Here is a 21,221-nt window from a genome sequence, read left to right as displayed (position 1 = left end):
ATTTTTGATATCTTGGCTGCTAGAGTTTGGAATTTGATTGAGAAATGCAAGGAGATGGGCATTAGGTCAAATTCCCTACACTTAACCCATTGCTTTTAGGTTGGATGACTAGGATTTGATCTATGGACTTTTGGATACTTGACATGTGTCCCATAAGCTGCCCAAATCTAGGGGGGGATTGGTGGTGAGTGTGACCTCTCTTAGTCCATGGGAAAGGGGACCACACCTTTTTTCTATTTGGATGAAGCAAGCCAAAGCTTGGATTAATGGGTTGGCTTAAGGCTTCTTGGGAGAGGAAATATGTCACATCACATCAAGTTTGAGCAGGTTTTGGAATGAGGATTGGATTGCTAAGGTGGCATGGCCATCTTAGCTCAAATGAGAGCTTGTATGAAAATTTGACTGGTCAAACCAGTCAATGGGAATGAGGTGGCATCCAAGGGAGTGCATTTGGGTGGTTGAATTTGTGGCAAAGAGTTTGAGGTCAAGGATTTGTAGTTTTGAGCAAATACATGAAATTGGAAAGGGTTTTGACCCCTCAAAATGGGTTGATCAAGTCAAACCTAGGGAGGATTGACTTGAAAGTCTTTGGACATGTCTTGAGTGTCCAATTGAATGATTTTGAGGGGTTGATTGGGTTTGGAATGGATTATAACATTGGATTTGACCATAGGTTGAGTTAAGGGTTAATTTGGTCAACTAGGGTTTGACTTGGTCAATCTGGTCAAACCTTGGGTCGAATTTGGGTCAACAAGTTCAAATAAATGTTTTGAGACCAATGAAAGCGATTCCAAGTATTGGGTAGGTCATTTGGGTTGAAAATGGATTTTTAAATCCATTAAGGACATTTTGGTCAACCATGATTGACTTGGTCAACCAGGTCAAACCAAAGAATAAGTTTGGGTACAATGTGTTCATAAAGTTATTTAGGATCCATTGGAATGAAATTTGGAGTTTGATATGGGTTAGCCATATTGAAATTTAGGAAAAAGATCAAAAATCTCCTTAAAGGATATTTTGGTCATTTTGACCCCTAGTCAAACCTAGGTCAAATTGGGTCTAGAAAAATGTAGGTTGTTAGTTAAAATGTCACGTTGAAGGACATGGTCATGATAAAAAAGTTTTGGAAAGTGCGCAAGGTCAATTTCCACAAGGTGGAGGGTCAAGTGGCACATGCCGTAAATATTTAAAGATTTTGCAGTATTCAGAAATTGATTCAATTTCTGGGATTAGGGACATCAGATTGAGCTCAAACTTGGAAGGACCCTAAAGGTATGCCTTATAAATATGCAATTGATAGACTCTAAATCAGGGGTCAATTGAGTGGATTTTGAAGTGTTTAAAAAATTTATAGGAAAGGCTTTCAGGACCTAGGCCCTTAGCCATGGATTTTGGGTCTGGAGTGATCTAAGATCTAAGTTGATCCTAGGGTCTGGAGATTGGAAGGATCCTAAGATTTAGAGACTAGAAGGAATATAGGGTCTAAGAAATCCTAAGGTCTATGGACTGGAAAGATCATAAGATCTAGAGCCTAGAAGGAACCTAGGGTCCAGGAAAGATCAAAATGACCTCATACAAAAATGAGGTCAACACCGGTTCGGATTCGGGTTCGGATTAACATTTTCGGATCATGTCAAATATAGACACCTAACAACCAATTAACTCGTTTAGCCCTAAGGCCCCTAACACCCCCACATCCTCTTGGACTTCAACGCAAATAGAATGTCATAAGGGACCAAAATGCAAATAACTTTTTCGTAAAATGACGCACTTAGTTCGGATCGTCGATTTGCGCTTCCAATTCCACAAATACCCTCACTTTTATTTTCGATTGAAGAGAGAGAAAGTCCGGAAGGCGAAGGAACAGTGCGCTCGCCCACGATATCCTCCGTTCCTCGCGTAGCAGATTCTCCGATCTCCTCTTGCCCCGCCGCCAGGCGGCGCCGCTTTTGTAGAAGCGCACAAACCAACTGCCTTCATTGAATCCTTGGAACGAAGTTGTGCCTGTCTTATAGAGTGTTATATTCGCCGCCGCCTCCTTCCCGAAGTGCCGTTGCATACATCTCGCACGCGGCTCTCTCGACTGGTACGCCTTGGTTTTCGGGGTCATCAAATCGGATGCCAGGCAGATTTTCGTCGTTCCTGGTAATTTTTTCCGTTATTGCAGCATTCGGGTGCAACTAGGGCGTGCTTGGAGTATGGGTGGTGCTTCCCATGGTGCCATGGAATGCAGCATGTATGAGGGCCTAAAGTCTTCGTGGATTTGGGAAGCTTCGCCATATGGGTGATTTCTCTCATCGATGCAATCTGAGTATTGGAGCTCTATGCTGGATTTTGGTGCGCCGGTTCGCTCCTTTCTTTGCCTCCTTTTTTCATGTTGTTTTGAACTGTTTAATTTCTTTGTTTGAATATGGTTTCCCTCTTAGGAGATTGTTGTCACATGTTCTAGGTGGCAGAGGTTGCTGAATCCTTGTTTTAGGGTTAGGAATTTGTCTCGTTGCTCAGTGTAGAGTGTTTATAAATTAGTTGCATGACTTGAAGTTCTTGCTAATTGCAAACTGCACGTGTCATATCAATTTGTTTGAATCAACTGGACTGTAGGAGTTGTGATTTGCATCTCTGTAGCTTTGTGCCAACCTGACAAACACTTCGCTGTCTGATTTGGTATCTGGGAAAGTCTATCCTTGGCTGAAATTTATGGTTTCAGTCAGGCAAATGTCTGAAGTAATTGGAAAATGGAGGTAAAAGTGATATGGACTATCAACTTTCCCCCTTTCTTTTGCACAAACGTATAACATAATATTTGGATACACATTCTACTTAACCTTACATTTTTTTATACTGCTATATGATTTTTTTTTCAAAGTACTTAATGGGCGAACAATAATGTTTTTGATGAGGACATCGGACGATATCGACGAATCTATCAGCATAGGAATCGTAGATTGTTGGCTACGATTCACATTCTATATTTTTGATGCATTTATGTATTGTAGTTTATTTACTAATTATGATTGTACCATTTCTTTTGAGTTTGTTTGAGTTGTAGCCCAAGGGACATTTGAGTCATTGTTATTTTATTTTCTAAGCCTATATATTGTGGCCTAATCTATTGTAAGAGAATGATGATTATGATGAATGAAATTCCAGTTTTTTTCGTTGACCTCTTTGTGAGTTTTTGAGAAGAGAAACCCGTGGAGAGGGCTTGCATCACCCATCAGCCGCCGGTGGATTTCGGGACTCGCAGTTAGTACTTAGTATTTCCCTCTTCTTCCTTTCTTGGGTACCACCACTAACCACCTAGCCCAAGCCCTTGGTTGCAGGCTTGAAGCCTCCAAACCCTGCCCCTTTCTCTCCCTAACCCGCCACCCTCACCACCTACCTAAGCTGCCGGCCTCCCCTCATCCGCCCGCCGCCTGTTTCCCCAAGCCCCCTCACCGCCGGCCTCCCCTAGCCTCCACTAGCTGCCGGCCCCTCCCTATCATGACCCTTGAATTTTGAATTTCAAAATTCAAATCAATTTTTATTACTTTCCTAATTTATCCTGCTATTAATTTGGAAAGTTACATCATTTGAATTCAAATTATATTTGAATTTCAAAACTTTTCATATTAACCAACTTAAATTAGGAAACCTCTCAATTATATTAAATCTGAAATCAATTTTTGATTTCAGATTTAATGACAATTCCTTATTAAATCGTCCTTGGGCCCATACATCGAACCTAGACACATCCAAGCCCCCCTATGGTCGGCCCCTCTATGGCTCTTCTCTCTCTCCAATTCTCCCTTAATTCACATTAAATATTCCCCTTAATCCCCTCCCAACCGCCGGCCCCATTATAGCCCAAATTGAGATAATTTTGAAATTCAAATTTATCCCTCCCATCTCTCAGTAAAATCTGAATTTAACTTCAGATTTTTTAAACCCCTCCTTCCACCTCACTAGACCTAACCCTAGGCGCTCCCTCCCTTTCCCTTCTCCACCCCAATTCTCCAAACCCTCCCTCCCACTGTTCTCCTTTTCCTTTCCCACCGTCGGTTCTCCTTCAAGGCCACGAAGAATGAAGAAGCTCCTCCTAGCCCATGGATGGTGGATCCCGACGTTGATCTCGGGTTCGCATTTGATAACTAAGGAAGGACGGACATTCCTCGATTTGATCTACCTTCTTCGATTTGAACTGAACGTCGACGACTCCGTGGAAGGCCACATTGACCACATCACCTTCACGTTGGCACCGGCAATTGAGGAGCACCTCCCAATCAGATCGTGGTCAATTGCGGGATGCCCAACGTCCATCCATCGCCTGCAACCTTTCCATCAATGAAGATCTTAGGCTTCTTCTTCCTGGTGGTGATCTCTTTTTTAGTGTGGAGTATCTTCTTCCGCTAATCCCACGAGTGAATGAGTGAGAAGGTCCTCAAGATGAAACCTCTCATTATTAAATTGTGGATTTTGTTATGCTCTCATAAAAATTACTTGTCTTTGGAGTTTGATTGAATTGTCTTGTTAATCTAACGTGCACTACTTTGCCTAAGCAAGTTGAAAACTATGAATTCCTAGAGTTTTTCTTTGTTGCGAACGATAACTTTATATTGGAAAGCTTTCAACAATAGCTCTTCTTAATTTTTCGCTAACTCCTAGTTGTTTCACATCAGCTCATACTTGGCTAACATATAATTCTCCAATATGCGTCTTTACCCATCATTCCTAAGAATTGTTTTCTCATAGTTATATTTGCGTATTGATTATATTGATATAGGGAAGAGAAGGATTGGCTTAGCTTGCTGGATGAGTTTAGTTATAATTTTCTAGAAACCATGTTTGACGTTAATCTCTGGAAGCATATCCTTAGAAGTTGAGGAAAGTTATTGTTTTAATGTTCACGCATTCCTTGGCTTTTTAGCCAATTGGGACCAATGAATGGCATGTTGGTATTAGCAATACTCGTTGCATTTAAACAGGACACCACCTAAAGATGTTATTGGTAGCATCTATTAAATGAGGTCACAATTATGTATTTGTTTTTTGACATCTTGACACTTATCACACCATCTAGTTGAATTTATACCGAGCAAGATGGGGATACATTGTTGTACTTGTTAGTGTATTGGACTTTGGAGCATATGTTTGTTTATTATCAATTGAGAGGGTTTTACATAATCTGGTTGAGTATAGTGGTATGGATTTCATTGATATTAGGTGTTTTTAGCTTAGACACTGATTTCTTACTGAGTGTGATCAGTCCACCATGATGTGTGCTTCATTGTCTTTGATTATGCTGATTTCTATAGGAGAGGTAGTTTATCTAACGAATTTTATAATTTTTCATGAATGAGTTGGATTCATTACTCTTACTAACCTGAAGCACATGCATGGATGTTGGAAATGCTAATATAATTTAAAATTTTGGAATACAAGCCTGAACAGAACATTTTGAGGATAAGGTCTACAAAATATAGTGATAACATCAAAATCTAATCTAGTCTTCCTAGAAATGAGGTTATGATTCTATAGAAACACAATTTCTAGCTGCAATAAAGTCTATGATACATCCATAGTATCATTGACTTATCCAAGAATGCAGTTAAGTTTAATAGGCCATTTTTAGAATGATTTCATTTAATGTGTCAAATCTAATTTTGGTTCATTAGTTTTGTATTGGGGAAGGAGTGTGTTGATTCTTATTTATAAGGATAAAGGTGATGTACAAGAGTGTGCGAATTATAGAGGAATAAAAAATTTGTCATACATTAAAACTATTGGAGAGAGTAATTGAGCATAGGTTATTACGTGACACTAATGCTTCTCAAAATCAAATTGGATTCATGTTGGGTAGGTCTACTATGGAAGCAATACATTCATTGAGAGGTTTGATGGAGAAGTATAGATATAATAAGGAGGATCTACTTATAATATTTTTTTTTGATTTTGAGAAACATATGATAAAGTTCCAAAAGAAATGCTCTGGAGAGTTATAGAAAAGAAAAGAGTTTATAATGCTTATATTCAAGTTGTTAAAGATATGTATGCAGGAGCTATTAGTTGTGTTAAAACACAAGGTGGTTTGACCAAGTATTTTCCCATTTCGGTTGGAGTACATCAAGGGTCATCTTTAAACTTATTTTTTTTTGCTTTAGTCATGGAATTCTTACTAGATATTTGTTAGAGGATGTACCATGGTGTATGTTTTTTGTTGATGATATTATTCTTGTTGTAATACTAGAGAGAGAGTTGAAGGAAAACCTTAGAGTCTAAATATTTTCATTTGAGTAGATCTAAAACCGAATACATGGAGTGTAATTTTAATAGTAATAGATAGGGGCATCAAAATTAGTCAGCGGATCGGGTTCTGACCTGACTCGAATTCGATCAATCCGAACCCAACCCGCTAGCAACCCTAACCCGACTTGATAATCCGTTTTAATTAAACAATATTTTTATTAACATGTTGATGATAGATTTTTAGGTTAATTCATAAAAAAATTAGATGATTATACCAACAAATAAAAGAGTTTTTGGAAAAAAGTATTAAACGAGTTATTTTTTGGTAGAAATTCTGCTAGCTGTTCAACTGCAATTCGGCCCGTTTAGTAAATGGGTCGGAATGCATTACTCGAACCCGACCCATTTATTAGATGGGTCAACTTGAACCTTGATTTTTTGGGTAGGGTTGGCGAGTCGGGTCATTTATCGACACCCCTAGTAATACATCTAGTAAGAGGATTGTGACTTTGGGCGATCAAGCCATTAAAATGAGTACATGTTTTAGATATCTTTGGTCTATAGTTTAAAGTGATGGTGAAATAGATGAAGATATTATTGGTAGAAATCAAGTTGGATGGTTGAAGACTTGAAGTGGAGGAATGCATTCAGTCTATTGTGTGATAGAAAAGAACCCCCCAAATATAAGAGAAAATTTTATAAGATGGTGGTGAGACTTGCAATGCTTTATGGTGCAAAATGTTGGCCATTAAAAGTGAAGCATAAAATTAAAGATGAGGATGCTCAGGAGTGGTTTCTCTTAGAGACAATTCGAAACGAGTATATTCGTGAAAAGGTTGGATTAGCTCCAATGGCGAATAAGATTAGAGAGAGTCACCTTGGATGGTTTGATCATATAAAACATGAGACTTCCGATGACCGGTTAGGAGATTAGATGTATTAGATATAGTCTATGTTAAGAAATGTAGAGGTAGACCTAAAAAAACTTGTTTAGAAAGTATTAGAAATGACTTTTTTTTATTAGATTTAATTGAGAATTTGACTCTTAATAGGACACAATGGAGAAAAAAGATTCATGTAGGGATAAAGGCTTGATGTTGTTGTTTTTTAGTTGGGGAGCTTCATGCACCTGGTACACCTAGTCCAGGAAGGAAACAATGGAAGATCAACTTTCAAGAACATGTCTGTGCAGCTGGTGAAAGTTTGGTCAGTTGGTCTGATATTGTTATTTTTAAACTGTTCCTACGAACATAAACTAATATTTTTTGTTCATAGATATTGTAACGGGAAAAAAAAAAAAACTAAGTGGACTTTTTTGAAGCCATTATTAGCTGAAGTTTAATTATTTTCTTCGAAGGAAATTTATACCTTTAATGCATCTTTTAATCTCATGAAAATATTCTTAAATATTTCATTATTTCATATTTTGCCGGAAGCTAGCACGGAATGATGCATAGTTTGTCTTTTAACTAATTAGTTACATTGTGCGGATTTAACTCTGTTTTATTGACCAGTGATTTCACCAAAGTTAGTCCTTATTTCATCATTTTTTTTATGATTTTCATAGTTAAAATATTTTTTTTTTCCTTTGGAGTTTCTGCCATCTTAAAAGCATTGTCTTTGGTCAGTCTACTCAACTTTTCCTCTGTGTTTCTTCTTGTATTTTTAAGGTACATATCAGCCATAAGGTATGTTTCTCTCAATTGCATGTTTGTCGTGCTTTCCTACAGGTATCTTTTGAAGTATGGCACTCAGGAAGCACAAAGCTTCTGGTGATCCATCATCTGCTGCCTTGGCACCTCTGAATTTCGTAAGAAAGGTGACTGAAAAGGGGAATTCTGTTGAGGCAGATATGAAATCATGTGTTGCTGTGGAATCTGATGTAGATATAGACCTAAGGGAAGTGTATTTCTTAATCATGCATTTTCTATCAGCAAGTCCATGCAAGAGGACTTATGGGCAGTTTTGGAATGAGCTTTTGGAGCATCAACTTCTTCCACGAAGATACCATGCTTGGTATTCTAGGAACGGTGTACGAAGCGGGGATGAAGATGATGATGGAAAGTCACTTCCGTTAAGTTACATGAACTTGGTTGAGAGGTATACCCTTGAAGGACCATCTTTACCCCATATTTGCTCCATTTTTATGTTTTCATTTCCTTGCTATTTGGAATTCGTAACTATTTGGAATTCGTTATGCTTTTGTGTCTGGCTAGAGCTAGCCTTGTTGTTCATTTGTAAAAATAAAATCAGTATACCAGACTGTATCTCCTTGTATAGTACATGAATATTCTTGAGGTTTTATGCTTTTTTTTATCCTATTACTTTACTGGATGTAGAGATGCTATGGTATTCTGGGTTTTTTCTTGCCGTACTATACTACTGCATTTAGTTAGGTTTGGATTGTCTATTATAATATTGAAAACAATTGTCTTAATTCTATTATCAAAATATCAATCCTGCTTCTGGTAACTTTAATATCGTTGAAAGCATGGATGTTAGATATGCAGCATTACCGCTCAATGCACTTAGCGCCAGGTCCAGACAAGTGGTTGTCAAGTTGACAATATTTTGTTAAATTATTTCTCATCCGTTTGGAACTTTCTGCAATTTCTGTTTTGGCAAGCCGCATCTCTAATACCTGATTTTGGCTTGCAAACAATGATGGCAGTCCTTTTAATAAAGGAAATTTGAACAAATCATTAATAAAAAATATTGGGGCTTACTCTACTTTGCTTATTTGCTCATTCATAATCTGGCCTTTTATCTTAGAAAGGAGAAGAAGTATGGTGTGATGCATGCAATCTTGATCCAAATTAAAGGTTCAACTTCTGCTGAGAGGTTCACATGTTCTCTTCCTTATACTTGACCCATCTCCCAACAACCTCTTCCTACCCTGCAGTATCTATTCATTTTTCCTATGATTCACAGACACGGACACGAGACACGTTAGTTATTGAAAATATAGGACACGGACACGGTTTTATAGTTTTTTTATTTAAAAAATAGTGTATAAAAATTAAATAAGTATAATTTTATAAAATAATTTGAAAATAATAAGTCATTTAATTACAAATTGTGCTTAAAATGATTAGTATTAGGATGTCGAGAGTCAGACGTTGATGCTGTTCATCAGTCACTGAGAGAGGAGATGAAAATACCTTCACTGCCAAAAAGAAATGAAAATGAGAATATTCGATGATTGGGTTATTAAGTGCGGACATTGATTTGGTGTTGTGGATAGGAAATAAGAAATTTAGTTTAAATCCCGCCAAATACAATAAATTATATTTAAAAAAATTCATGAAATATTTAAGATATGCATGTCGGACACGCGTGTCCAATTTGTATTTAATATTTTTCAATCGGACACGATTTCGGCGTGTACGACACGTGGGAGGAGTGTCGGACGAGTGTCGTATCGGATACGGTGTCAGACACTGCACGCCTCTTTGAGGAGAAGTGTTGATGCATCATAGCATTTTTCTCTTATCCATGTTGCAGAAGGTAAATGCTAAACAATTATTATTCATTTCTTCTAAGCCAGCTTAAAACACCAATTGATTATAGTGACACAAATGCAAAATTTAACGAAGGATCTCTTACAAAAATGAGAAGGTTACAAACTTTCTCAGGCAAAAAAAGCCAAAATTGGCCGGCCATGTGTCATTAATTTGGAATGAGCCCTCAGGCATATAAGACCCAACAAGAATGAAATAACCGACTTTAGCTAGGTCAAGTTGTTCAATTTGGCTCATGGTCTATTTGAGACGGCTGTATATTTTTATAAATGTGATTGTAAAGCTGCTGTGGAGAAAACAACTCTTTTGAAAGCTGTTGTAAAAATCAGCTTCATTGCACACAAATTTATTTAAAATAGCTAAAAAGTAATAAACAAATAAAAATTGCAGTTGCGGTCTGAAAACCAAAGCAATAAGAAAGTTATCCCAAATGAAGCGTCAATTATATAAAAGATGAGTTTGTTTATTTTCAGTTGAAAGATTTTTTGGTACTAATATTCACATATAGGTTCTTGTTTCTTTTGTTTGCTTTATCAGGTTTGCGAGACCTTTTATTTTCTTTATATGAATGAAGAAACCTCCGATGAAGCTTAAACTTTGATGGTAAAAGCGGAGGCAAGCTGACTTGAATACAAGATGTGTATTACTTCTTTGTGACAAATCAGGATTTGCCTAGACTTATACAACCCTACCCATTTTGGTGGTGAATAAAGCTTGATATGAATTTGCCAATTATTAGACTTATCCAACCCTACCCATGTTGGTGGTGAAGAAAGCTTGATATGGGAATAACATCTCCCATTGATTATAGAGGTGAATCTCTCTAAGCCAAAGCTTAGGAATGCATTAGGAATACTTTACAAAGTCTTCTAAGATTTTGATGATGAACAAAACTATCACTAACGATTTCAAGTACAGCCAATCCCTTACAAATATTGTAAATATGTACGAGTAAAACATCAAAACTAAATTAAGAGAGAAGTTGTTACACCAATAGCACTTAAGAAGACTTGATGAGGATGAACATTTGTTTCTATTTGAGTTGAAACCTTTTATGTTCAATTGCTTCAATTAGTTTTTGATTGAAAATGTGAGTGGAATGATCAATCTTCAAGCTATGGAGATTAAGGGGTATATCTAAGAGTAAGTAGGAGATCAAGAGCTACTCAAAAGATTATTCCCAAATGGCTATTTTTGGCTTAAACCGATTTCTCAAAATGCTAAAAGTTCTAACCAGATTTTCCAATTCTAATAGTTTTTAGACCATGAACTATTTTTATTTTTTGTCTATAAATAAACTAGTATATTTGATGAACATCATGATACTTGTTCATATAAAATTCATTTATGTTCATTTATTTAGATAATTGAACAACCTTGAAAAAAAATTAAAAGCCTGAAATATCAATAAACAAGCTTGAATAATGATGCGCTCGTTATTTTTTATTTATGAGCATGATCATATGTTATTTTGCAAGTAACTCTTAAAGAGTTTGATAAAATGCTCATTTAATAATGACTTCATTTCTTATTTGATCATATATTTTGTGGTTTATTGACAATTTTGTTATATCTTATGTACTTTAAAACTTATGTGTATTGTTAAAGATATAATTGTAATAAAAATATCAAACAAATAGTTTGATAAATAGATTAAAATCATCTATTTGTAAAGATTTGAACTTCACCAAATAACATAAATAATACTTAGTGAATTATATCAACTTTGATTAAAACTTATAACTTCATTTATGCATTACTATTAGGCTATATATTTAAATTATTAGTTTTAATTATATTGTTAGGCTCTATTAAAATGAATAGAAAAGCTTGAACATAATGTTAAAATTCAGTTAATGTTCAACTCAGCTTGAACTTGACAATAGAATAAATGAATGAGCTTGAACAATGCTTAGGTCGATTTTATTCATTTACAATCCTAATTTTAAGAGGATTTTTAAATTTTGTGGGAATCCATAAAGATTTCTATGAAAGCTTATAAATCCCACAAAAATGGTTTGTAGAGGCCCGTTTAAGTATAGGGTAAATATAATAATGTTTGGGTAATTATATAACGATTTATAATGTAATAAACTTTCTTGTTAACTACTTGATGATTAAACTTATAAATAATTTCTTTACTTGGTGAAAATAGTTGTTTAATCATAAATAATGTTTAGCCAATTTGTAGTCATCATCTTGAAGACTTATAGGGTAAACCATAAACTCAATTAAAACACTTCACATATACACACTAAGCTGTTTCTCTTAGAATCGTCAGTTGCACACGTGTCTTCTTGAATCTTTTATCTCACGCTCTATTTCAAGTTGTAAAGGCTCCAAGCAAGCTTATTAGTGTGCAATGCCATCATTACCATGGGTTAAATGACACCATATAAGATTTGTTATTGTTAAATCACTAAGCTAATCATATTTATATGATAGATATTGAGGCTCATGGGTCAATACTATTTATTTCTTAGGTTGTGTTTGGAGTTTTGGTTTGCACTTCACTTCACTTTCTTGCCTGCCTTCTGTAGAAAAGCCATGTTCCCAGCTTTGCCGTAGCTGACTGTATCAGGGACATGCTATAGAATCAAAACACTCACTGCCATTCCAAGAAATGGCTTATTGCTCTTGTGACTGGATTGTTTACTATTTCCTTTTATTAAATGACAGGTACCCCCATGTTGAAAAAAATCACTTGGTAAAACTTCTTAAGCAACTGATTCTTAACTGCTCCCCTCAAGTACATGGTGTTGCATTAGGAAACACTCCAAATGCAGCTGATGTTCCAACTCTACTTGGAGCTGGCTCCTTCTCCCTTCTATCATGTATGCCTTCACCTTTTGGTTGTAATATTAGAGCATTTTCATTATGTTTCCTAGTTCTCAATATCTTTGAATTAATATGCATCACTTTTCATTCATCATGTAGTGTTAACTTTTCACTTTTCTAAACTACGCTCTTGCCAACATGCTGTGTTTTCAGCTGATCGAGATAAAGATGATAAAACAACTGGCCAATTGCCTGGTTATCTTCGTTGGCCACACATGCAGGCTGATCAGGTTCGTGGATTGAGTTTGAGGGAGATTGGTGGTGGTTTTACTAAACACCATCGTGCTCCATCTATTCGTGCTGCATGTTATGCCATTGCTAAGCCATCCACTATGGTACAAAAGATGCAATTTACAATAAAGTTGAGGGGGCATCAGAATGCTGTCTATTGTGGTATAATTAGTATATTTTTCATAAAGAACCTACATTCTATATCTAGTAATTGAAAATATCTAGTAATTCTTTAATAATGAGAAGACAACTCTTTTTACGTCTCATAGCATGTGCATGTGAGAAGGAAAACCAATTCATCCTTTTTTTAACCTATTTTCTTAGAACAAGTAAGTGGGAATGCTGCTTCGACGTAAGACGAATTAAACTACTTGACTGAAACAAGTTAGTGTCTCCTTTGGCTGGTCCTTGGATCTAAATTAGTTTCTTAGGTGAAGCACAGATTTATCTTGTGGCACTTTGACCAGTTGTTAATTTGTTCATTAGGTAAAGTCAAAAGCTTAATAATCCTTGAAACAGTTGTACATGACTAAAATTTGTTTCCATTGTTTCTTTGGTGAGAGAAAAAACCAACTTGGATGTTCATGCTTGTACTGATTGGCTCATGTCTAATTTGTCCTCAGTTTATATACTAAAGTGAGGAATATTTTCAATCATACTTTTTGATAATTATTACCTGGATATACTGCTTTAGTGTCTAAACATTCTTTTGTTTTCACAAAGAGAACAACTCTTGTGATCTAGAAGCCTCACTGAATGTAATGGTGATCAAAGTGGTCCATTCTTGTGGTCATGGGCCTGAATGAGGGTAATCTTTATCTAGCAGCATCCTAGTTCGAGTGTTGACTTTGAAGAATGTTTGTTGGCGATGCCTAGGGCTTAGATTTTACTCCCATATTCCTGTGAGCGAGTTTAACTCCTTGTTTTGTAATGCTTTTCAGCAAATTTTCATTTCAAAATCTTGACAGTTCGGTGTTTTGGTATGTATTAGAAATGTGTCATGATAGGTGCTATACTGCATATGCACCTTCTCTATGGCTCATGACCTTGGACTGCCCATATGCTGAGTAGCTGGTGAAAGTCGAGTAATAATAACTTTTATTTCACACAGGATTCATTTGGGGTGATTGTAACTTTTTGTAAGTTGAGTGTTTATAAATATTTTATTTTTTGAATAAGTCAGATAATAGCTTTCTAGAGCTATCATACTATAGTAGATCGCGTTGTAAAAGGCAGCTTACTATCACAAATTTTTTTTATAAAGTAGCAAGAAAATAATAGCTAAATGGAAGTATAACAGCGATCTAAAAGGCAAAGATGTGAACTAGTTATCCCAAATAGGCCCTTAATGACAAAACACATGATGCATGTAAATTTATAATTAGAATTTTCTAATGTAACTAGAAAGATGTGCTATATTTGGATCATGTGAGGTCCTTATGTGATGTGGACATCGATCAGAGGTTCAAGCATGTGTATCGCCGGAGACAGCGCAGATCGACGGCTACTATTCAGAGTCTTTACTTTTGATGTATCTTATGTTTTATTTAGTTGGCATTTTCATTTCCCAGTTTACCCCTATGGAGAGTATTGTCTTATTGTAGCCCAAAGGGCATTTGATTACTTTTATTTCTTTATGTTGGGAGACCTATATATAGTGGTCTCATGCTATGTAAAAGACTAATGAATATTTGAATGAAAAATTTGTGTTTGTTTCTACTTCTTCTTGCATGAGCGCTTGAGAAGGGAGAGAGCTCAAGGGGAGCAAATCGCAAGGCCCACCAGTCTTTGGAAGAGTCAACGACTCGTGGTTAATTCTTCTATCATCGCGTTCGTAGTTTCCTCCATTTTCTTCCCCTCCACTTTAAGAAACACACCCCCCCCCTTTGCCGCCGCCCCTTGGGAACCCGCCGCCGACCGCCACCACAACCCCGACCGGCCACCTTGCCGACAACTTCCCCTCACCGTCCAACCCCTTCCCTACACAATTTTCAAATTTGAAATTTCAAATTCTTTCCTAATTTGGAACTCCAATGTGCAAAAGTCTTATTGAGGGAATTTAATTTCAATTTGATTTAAATTGGAGTTATGAAACATATTGCCACGTCATCATCCCAAATTAGAAACCTCTTCCACTAATCCCTTATTCCTCCTCTAAGCATGCCGCCTGCCCCTCCCATTGAGATTCCCCATTAATTGCTTGATTAATGCCTTGACCGTTTTGAAATCATACTTTGATTTCAGAAATTTTCTCTCATAAATTACTTAAAACTAAAATTAATTTTCAGTTTTAAGATTTTAAACCCCCTCCTTTCCTCTAAGCTTGCCGCCGGCCACCTCCTTGATGGGCTCCATTACTTGCCCATTAACTCCCATTAATTACATTTAAAATTTGAAATTCGTTTCAAATAATTCCCTCCAAATTTACTAAAACCTGAGATTAATTTCAGATTCTAGTAAACCTCTTGCTACAATCATCCCACCTATTTTCCCCTAACCCTAGCCTTCCCCCTCTTGCACCCGCCGACTTCCCACCCTCTCTCCTTGAGATTCCCGCCGGCCTCATCTCCTCCTCTCCCACCTTATCAACTACAAGTGTTCTCTCTCTCCACACCACGATCTTCCTCTCTTCTCGGGAAAGATTCTCCTACGTCAAGCATGCATGGCGGATCCCGAGTTTGAGTGGGGATTAGTATTCAACGACGATAGAAACCTTAATATCCTACGATCCCCCTTCTTTGACGTGGGATTCGAAGACGACGCTACCGTTGAAGATTATTTGGATCGAGTGGTTCCTACCCTTGCTAGCGTCATCGACTGCCAACGTCCAAGCTGCAATTGCAGCATCGACAGTCGAGCATTCACGCCATCCTCGTCACCGTCAACCTCTCCGTGGATCAAGGCCATTGGTGTTGCTACCGTCTTAGTGGCATCGTTGAGTTTGCTAAAGACCTTCTCCCGCTAAGCCCTACTTGAGTGTGAGTGAGCAAGGTAACTCGTTGTGAACTTTTTAGACATTAGCTGTGGGATTCTATTATTTTCCGCATTTGCTTTATTGTGATACTTTTGGAGATCTATCATTAATTGTGTCTAAACAACTAGTTTGTAATTACTTATCATAACATTTTGACAACGGAAAATTCTTGAACCTTAACCTACGATACTCTAATCTTATACTGGTATACTTTGTGATTCTTAATGAATTTCATGTGCAATTCTTGAACGTATCACATCATTATGATTTCTAGATTAAAAAAAAAAACTACTAATAAGTTAAACGCTTTCTTTAAATACAAATAATAAATATGAGAATTAAAACCCATTTATAATGTAATGATCAAATTAATTATGAATGAAATAATTAGTAATTCAAACCATGCAACTCGATGAGTAATTATAATTCAATAATCATAAATAAATCAGCTGTTATCTTAAATTTGAACAAAATCAAGAGTAACAGCAAACCAATAACATATTATGTAGATGAAATATGATCAATGATAGAAATCACCTAGTTATGAAATCCATGTCTTATGTCGGTGTAAGGAGATGACTTTTTATGAATGTTGACCTTCATGCTATACCCAAAGGAATAAGAGAGAGAAGAAAGCAAAATAGAAATACACAACATACCTCTGCCGCCTGGATCTCGCGAATCCTGCCGAAGATCCGCCGAGATACTGTACATCAGCGCCGAATCAGTCGCTTCTCCCGCTATTCCTGCTGAAATTCGGCTCTCGATCGCTGCCCCATTCGCGTCGTTAAATACCGACCCAAACGAGGCTTTCGTTCACAGCTCGGCTCTCTCCCATTCGCAGATCCCACGACCACAAGCTCCTCTCTTCCTCCCGCTCGCTCTCCCTCTCTCATCCCTGTTCGTCTGTCAAAACCAACCGAGCCCAAGCAGACGATCAATTCCGACCTCCATTCCGCCTCCAGTTAGCCGACCCGACTCCAAGCTGCAACCCTTCGACCTCCTTCTCCCGAGCTCATCCAACCGAGCTCTCGGGCTTTCTCCGAGAGAGAGAGAGAGAGAGAGAGAGAGAGAGAGAGAGAGAGAGAGAGAGGACAAATTCAAATAAACTCTAGCTCACAAAGAGCCAAATGCCTAGTCGAAAATATTACTAGGATCCATTCTCAAACAATCTCTTGTCAGTAAGGACGTGGTACGTGTCCTCTAACCGGCAGTTTCGCCGCCAAATGGCACTGCAGGTAAACGGTTATGGCCCGGGGCCCTCTGAACCGAGTGGTTTTGCCGCCAAATGGCACCACAGATAGCGGTTATGGCCAGAGCCAATACGCTCCTTAATGGCGTTAAATCCTTGAGATATGAATCAATAGGATATGATTGATAGGGCACAAAGCCCTCTGTTAGCTAAGGTGGATTTAAATTTGTCCCCTTAGACAAATATTCATCCTAGGTCTACAAGGTACTCTTGGAAGAAGCAACCCATGGTTGCCGACAAGGATCCTTCTGTCAGGTTGGGTCGACTACCTTCTCTGACTAAGTAGACCAGGGACCATGATGGCCCGGGACGACGGAACCATGGGATCTTGATCGGGTCCATCATCCATTCCCCCACTATCCGCTTTAAGTGCTAGATGGTGAAATTTCTATTTTTAAATATAAAATTTTCCCAAATATCCCAATCCAAATCTTCCAAACCCAACTCTTCAATTTCCAACCATTTTCCAACATCCGAAACCTATGCTGCTACTATATGCCAGATACACGTATTCTCTATACGTATCTAATTGACGACTAGCCTTAATCGAAAGTTCTCTCTCGTGATCGGGAGGGGTAATTAACTATAGGGGCTTGCGCCTATAGGAAACCAGAACTCAGATCATAAAGTCCTCGCAAAATGAGGGCGAAATCTCTGGGTAGTGTCTTATCTACAAACCCATATGCCTTCCAAAATTTTCCTCGGAACTTAGTTCGTTAAAACTCCCTCGCCGAATATAAAAAAGAAATCACGCGGCGGGGAGGCCGGGGCCGAATTTTCGGAGCCCACAATGAAATATGATAGTTGCACTTATATCACCCTTGAAAGAATCACACCTAATTAGCACACAAAAGATTGAAATTGGGAGGAATTTTTTATTCAATTTAATTTCTATTTACGATCCTTTGAACATTTATTTCTAAACTGATCATCCTTATGATAGCAGAAATGGTCAACACAAGATTAACCCCAATCCGATTCATATAAACATCAAATTCACACTTAAACTTTATTTACAAAAATCAATAATTTAAATTGAGACATAACTTTTTTTTTTTTAATTTCTTTTCGTGTGAATAAAACCTGAGCCCACTAGAAATCTTGTAAAAATAGAAAATTGCAGGTTGCAATACTCAAATAATAGATGACAGCAAGTTGAGTGGTCTAATGAAGATTGTAGAAATATGCAACCAAAAGAATGGATAACAACAACACTTGGGAATCATGTGCCATATAATGGAGCACGCATAAGTGGCCACAATCTCAGGAAAAATTAAGGACTTAATAGTCCAACACCAATCTTCTTAGTTTAGAAAAAAATTGACTCTGATGAATTAAACCTTTAATACATTATAATGACGACCTTAGTAGGAATCGCAGGTAGCACTTGAATTGAATTTAAGGCTGAACTTATAGAAATCCAAGAACCTGGTCAACCTTATCTCCAACCAACCATATAGACCAACCAAACGTTAGAAATAACATATATGCCTTTTCCCTAAACCATAATCATAAGTATGCTCCAAACTATAAAAAATTATAAAATAAAATTAAAAAGAAATCAAGTAGTGAAAATAAATAAACTCTTCTCAGATAATTTCTTCATGCGACACTTCCTATTGGAATAAACATATAGCTTTTTATAAAATCTACCCGTCTTAGTCAAATTTGGGTCCGAATTTACATTTGATACTGAACAAATAAATAATTACAAAATTTGTGCTTCTGACATAGTAATCAATGAGTCATCACAAGTCTGCTTTTTCTTACTATTGAACCATATCTCTAAAATCTACAAATGACATTGGTCATAATCTCATTATCTAAAATAGCCTAAAGAATAATATGTATAAAAGCATTTGACAAAGGATTATTTGGGACTTTTAAGGAGGGATGTAAAAACGAGAAGAAACCAAGAAATTGACAAGCTTATGAAGTAAATTTATATCAAACACATTGAAAATTAGATTAATACCATACTTTTTTGAAATTTTAAATTTGTAAGTGTTAGTTCTAATGAGTTTGAAACTTTTAAATTTTCATGCATTTTTTTATTTAATTTCTTACACGTTATTGATGGTGTGAAATGAGATAATCTTGAAAAATTAATTTACAACTACAAAAATAGAATCCCTTTTCCTCGAAGTTTGTGGTAAATCCAATACATAGTCTGTACCAACGTCCTCTCATAGTTTATAGGAATTGGTAGAAGTGTATAAAACCCTATGTTATGTTTCCTACATCTGACAATCTAAAAAGTCCTATATAAAAAAAAAAAAATCTAAAAAGTCCTATATTGTAAAATAATACATGCCACATCCCTCTTTAGACTTGGTTAGAAATATTTATCCTCAATTATGAAAATAGTTTTACACCTACTAATATATTAAACATCACCGTCAACTTGTATCTAAAATCTAATTCTTTTAAAGATGAAAAATAAGTGGCCTCAGATAAATAAATATCTTTAAGCATGCAATCTTTGTTAACCTTAGAAGATTTATTAAACTCTTTGATAAATCTCACCAAAACCTTACCAGTGGCATTTTCCTCCTTTATATGATCAAATCTTGTTTCTTTAACGTGTATTGTATCTAGGGACTAGGATGGCACAAAGTCTTCTCAAACATTAATTCAGTTCTATCAGAACATTTATGGACAGAAAAGTATTTTATATAACTCAACCCACTTAGCATGTCTATATCCTAATTTCTTTTGGGAACTCATTATTAGCCTTTTCCTAATTTATTTATATGGGGTCGGTGTTAGGATTCCTCATTTTCTAATAACTTTTATACATGTAATATGAAGTTTATGCCTTATGTTTTCTAATCCACTGACCCTAATTTTCTCAATTTGCATAATTAGTGCATTTTTTTTTACTTTTTGTTGCATTTGCCCAAATCACACATGTCTATTTTCAGTCACTTTATTTAATAGATGTTATTCCAGAGTTTTTTTTTAATTTTAAATTTAGCTATTTTAATTTTTTCACGTGTGTATCTTAACATTCTCATTTTTATTACACAACTTAGATATTGATGAATTTTTTATAACACAACATTTGGATCCATACAAAATTACCTTTTCTCATCAACATATTTATAGTTTTATAAAACATAACTTTAAGCCTCCATGATATTTTCTCATTAAACAAACTGTTGAGGCATTTCTTCATTTTAACCATTCTGTCTTTTACTCTACAACTTATATTCTCATTTCTATCTCAATTCTTCTATATAGTAAATCTAAAATATTTAAACTTATCACATCCCTAGTTATCATCTAATAACATTGAATGATATTTTTGTTTCATTGTGCCCTATGCTCAATTTTTGTTCTACTAATTCTAAGGCTTCTATATTTAAACTTTTCCTAGCTATTCTAATTTTTTTTGTTATTTCAGTAGATGTCTCTTTAATTATAACTATTTCATTTACAAAGCATTCAGCAAGGCCCTTCGTTTTGAGTATCTTTTATAAACATCTTAAGAACCTATAGAAAGGATATAGACTGAATGCTGATCTTTGATGCAAACATATAATTTTTGAAAACTCTTAATAATACTAGTAAGTGCTCCTTCAAAAATATATCTAATAATGCAAACACTTTTTCCTTAAAACACACCATCAATTCTTGTAATGCTCGATCATATTCCTTTTCATGATCAATAAAAATTGCATGAATTTGTTTTTGGTTCTTCATGATTCATCATTAATTATCTCGGTAAAAAATTGTTGTCCTAATAAATTTTCTTGGCATGAAACTAAATTGGTTTTTTGAAATTGTTGTAACTTTTATAAGCCTTTGTTCGATTACTCGCTACTTATGGAGTCATTATATGACTCATAAATTTGATTCATTTTACATAATCCATCTTTGATTTTAAAAGTAATTTTTTGTTCATCATTTTCCTTGATTCTAACTTGACGGTAGCCACTTTTTAAATCAATATTAGAAAATTTCACAGCACAATTCATCATATTTTAAATATTATCTAAATAAGGTAAAGAAAATCTATAATCTTTTCACACATATATACAAACTCTCAGCATTCTTAGGTGTAAGCAAAGCAGATACATCACAAAAGCTCATGCTTTGCCTAATAAATCATTTCTTAAGCACTTTATTAACTCTTTTAAATTCATAAGTTATGTTGAATTCATCTAATAATGATGTA

General features: G+C 35.9%; 1 protein-coding gene across 1 annotated transcript in view; it reads left to right on the top strand.

Moving 5' to 3' along the window:
* Positions 1-1,805: 1,805 nt before the first annotated feature.
* The window catches only part of LOC110110449 (bromodomain and WD repeat-containing protein 1), an 85,164-nt gene continuing 65,748 nt past the window's right edge, over positions 1,806-21,221 (top strand). The window contains exons 1-4 of the mRNA XM_020841935.2: positions 1,806-2,345; positions 7,956-8,325; positions 12,426-12,580; positions 12,738-12,977. Of these exons, the coding sequence (XP_020697594.1) occupies positions 7,970-8,325; positions 12,426-12,580; positions 12,738-12,977 (751 nt within the window). The 5' untranslated portion in view covers positions 1,806-2,345; positions 7,956-7,969. The remainder of the gene's footprint in view (positions 2,346-7,955; positions 8,326-12,425; positions 12,581-12,737; positions 12,978-21,221) is intronic.

Source organism: Dendrobium catenatum, unplaced genomic scaffold, assembly GCF_001605985.2.
Source record: "Dendrobium catenatum unplaced genomic scaffold, ASM160598v2 fragScaff_scaffold_1470, whole genome shotgun sequence".
In the NCBI taxonomy this organism is placed as follows: domain Eukaryota; kingdom Viridiplantae; phylum Streptophyta; class Magnoliopsida; order Asparagales; family Orchidaceae; genus Dendrobium; species Dendrobium catenatum.
Note: the sequence above shows the minus strand (reverse complement) of the source record. Positions and strands in the feature narration are given on the sequence as shown.